The sequence below is a fragment of the Galeopterus variegatus genome, unplaced genomic scaffold (assembly GCF_000696425.1).
Source record: "Galeopterus variegatus unplaced genomic scaffold, G_variegatus-3.0.2 Scaffold593, whole genome shotgun sequence".
Taxonomy (NCBI): domain Eukaryota; kingdom Metazoa; phylum Chordata; class Mammalia; order Dermoptera; family Cynocephalidae; genus Galeopterus; species Galeopterus variegatus.
The window spans coordinates 274,768-277,083 of record NW_007726704.1 but is presented as its reverse complement, the minus strand read 5'-3'; the positions used below and the strand labels follow the sequence as shown (position 1 = coordinate 277,083).

At 47.5% G+C, this 2,316-nt stretch overlaps 1 protein-coding gene across 1 annotated transcript in view; it reads right to left on the bottom strand.

Moving 5' to 3' along the window:
* Positions 1-2,316, bottom strand: part of ZFYVE26 (zinc finger, FYVE domain containing 26) — a 69,974-nt gene that overhangs the window by 15,068 nt on the left and 52,590 nt on the right. Inside the window, exons 33-35 of the mRNA XM_008570321.1 lie at positions 1,802-1,949; positions 1,337-1,546; positions 605-823 (exon numbers count right to left, since the gene is read on the bottom strand). Coding sequence (XP_008568543.1) covers positions 605-823; positions 1,337-1,546; positions 1,802-1,949 — 577 coding nt within the window. The remainder of the gene's footprint in view (positions 1-604; positions 824-1,336; positions 1,547-1,801; positions 1,950-2,316) is intronic.

Here is a 2,316-nt window from a genome sequence, read left to right as displayed (position 1 = left end):
CAAAAAAAACAAACAAAAACAAAACAGGAATGCCAAAGGGTCATGGTGAAACTGTGTCCTGATGGCTTATCAGTGGCTTCAAAATAATAATGCACTTCAGTGGTGCTTTAGCCTCTGGTGGCAGAGGACAGAGGATGTGAGAGGAAAAAAGTAGAGCACATTCTCCTTTCATCATAGGGGTTCATGACCCTTGCGACAACAACTGCGTGGACACCGTCCCAGGCCAGGCGGGGAGGTGAGTGGAAACAGACAGGTTAAGCAACATGCTTAACCAGGCCACACAAGACTCACACTAAGGATCTCCTTCCGGAGACCATGCTCTTAACTACTATCCGATTTTGCTGCATGTTTTAGGAGAAGGGATGAAAGGTGCCATTGTCAGTCACATGGGTGATGTGGAATCTGTGTTAAGACTCGTTTCACAATCATCAAATAATGACTGTGTACACAGCGTCTTCCACTGTGACCTGACTCTGCCAGAGATGATCTCACCGCTCAACACTGTTAAGTTAAAGGAGGGGTTATGGCCCCCCTTTAAGGCGAGGGGTCCAGGCTAGGTGAGAAAGGCAGGCACTGGTCTTGGCGAGCTGTGTCTGTGTCCCACCTTGTTGAGCAGGTGCAGCAGGGCTTCCCTCAGGCAGCTGTGCCTCATGTAGAAGGTGATAATGGCCAGGTTGGTGCTATAGTTGTGCAGGTAGAAGAGGCATTCTTGGTAGTAGGTGTTGTTCATGATCTTCCCCTCAGGAATCACCTCCAGAGAGAGGCTGTGGGTCCGCAGGGTGGCTTCCAGTTCCCTCAAGGTGGCAAAGTAGTCATCGTCTTGCTGACAAGAAAGGAGAGTGCAAGAGAAAAATGGAACTCACTAAGTTCTCAGTAGGCACTGAAAATAATGCTTTCAAAGAATATTTAACAATGTGGAAAAATGTTCCCAATCTAGTTTTAAGAGTAGAAAAACAGGTAGGGTACAAAATTCTATGTATTACAATATGGTATAACTCCATTTGCATTAAAAAACATAACATAAAAAATTCACCAAAATGTTAATGCTAATTGGTCCGGGTATAGGATTATATGTGATTTTTATCTTTTTAAAAATAGTTTTCTGTAGTTCCCTTTTAAAAAAATAAAACCTGCCTATATTTCTATATTACTTATCTAAGCATACATACTTCCTTATCTAACTATATGCAATGGAAAACAAAAACAAATATAAACCTGGCAGACTCAGAGCCAGGACCGACACTGTCAGCTGAATTTAAGCTGATCCTCTGCCCAGGTCATTATTGTTCCCGGGCCTCCATCCCTGAGCCAGGCCCTCTGCCTGCTTTGCCCTTACCAAGGATATGAGCGGCCTCACGGTAGACTCCAGGTACTCAACCACATCCTGTACCAGCCTTGAGCCATGACTCAGTTGATTGAGGTCAAACGGGGGCTTCAGGCAGCGACTAAACTTCTCCCGTGCAACAGTGAGGTTCCCAGCTTTGAGACAGGCCATGCCCCAAGCATGCCACGCCCCAGTGGTATCAAGCCCAGTCTTTGTGGAGACCTGGAGGAAAAATTGCTCCTTTTAGTGGAAAACAGCTGCATCCAGGCCTGAGAACGCCAAAGACTTAGTCTATCCCCAAGCTGCCAACCATGTCCCCACCCCTCTGCTTACCATTACTCCCGTGCTGGCAGACTGGTCATGCCCTAGATACTTCCCCTTGGTCAAGACAACTGAGAGATGGCAATATCTGTTTGCAAGTCTAGGCAAAGGCAACTCATTACAGTTGGGTAGAATTAAGCTTGGTCTTTGCCTCACCTCAACGCCCAGTTGATAGTACTCAGCTTCCAAAAGCTGGTTCCGGAGCCTGGTTACTGCAGCTGGTTGCAAGATCTGATCCAGAGATGGCACGTGTCGATAGGCAGCCACAACCAAAATATTCAGTACATCTACCTTGCTGATGTAGCTAGGGAGAAAAAGGGCAAGGCAATGAAGCGCCATGGAGTCCTACTAAGAAAGTTGTTGCTTAAAGGGTTCCTGCTTCATTCTAGCTGTGAAGTGTGACAATGAGGGTTGAGAGGGGCACAGCATAGACATTGTGAGTGAGGGCTCTGGAGTCAGACTCTGAGTCCCCATTTCACCACTTGGTAGCTCTATGACCTGGGCAAGTTAGTTAACCTTTCTCTGCCTTAATTTACTCACCTGCAAAATGATAAAACAGGGCTGGCCCTGTGGCGCACTGCTACAGTGCGCCGCTCGGGAAGTGCGGCAGGCGCTCCCGCCGAGGGTTCGGATCCCACATACAGACCGGCCTGCTCACTGGCTGAGCGAGG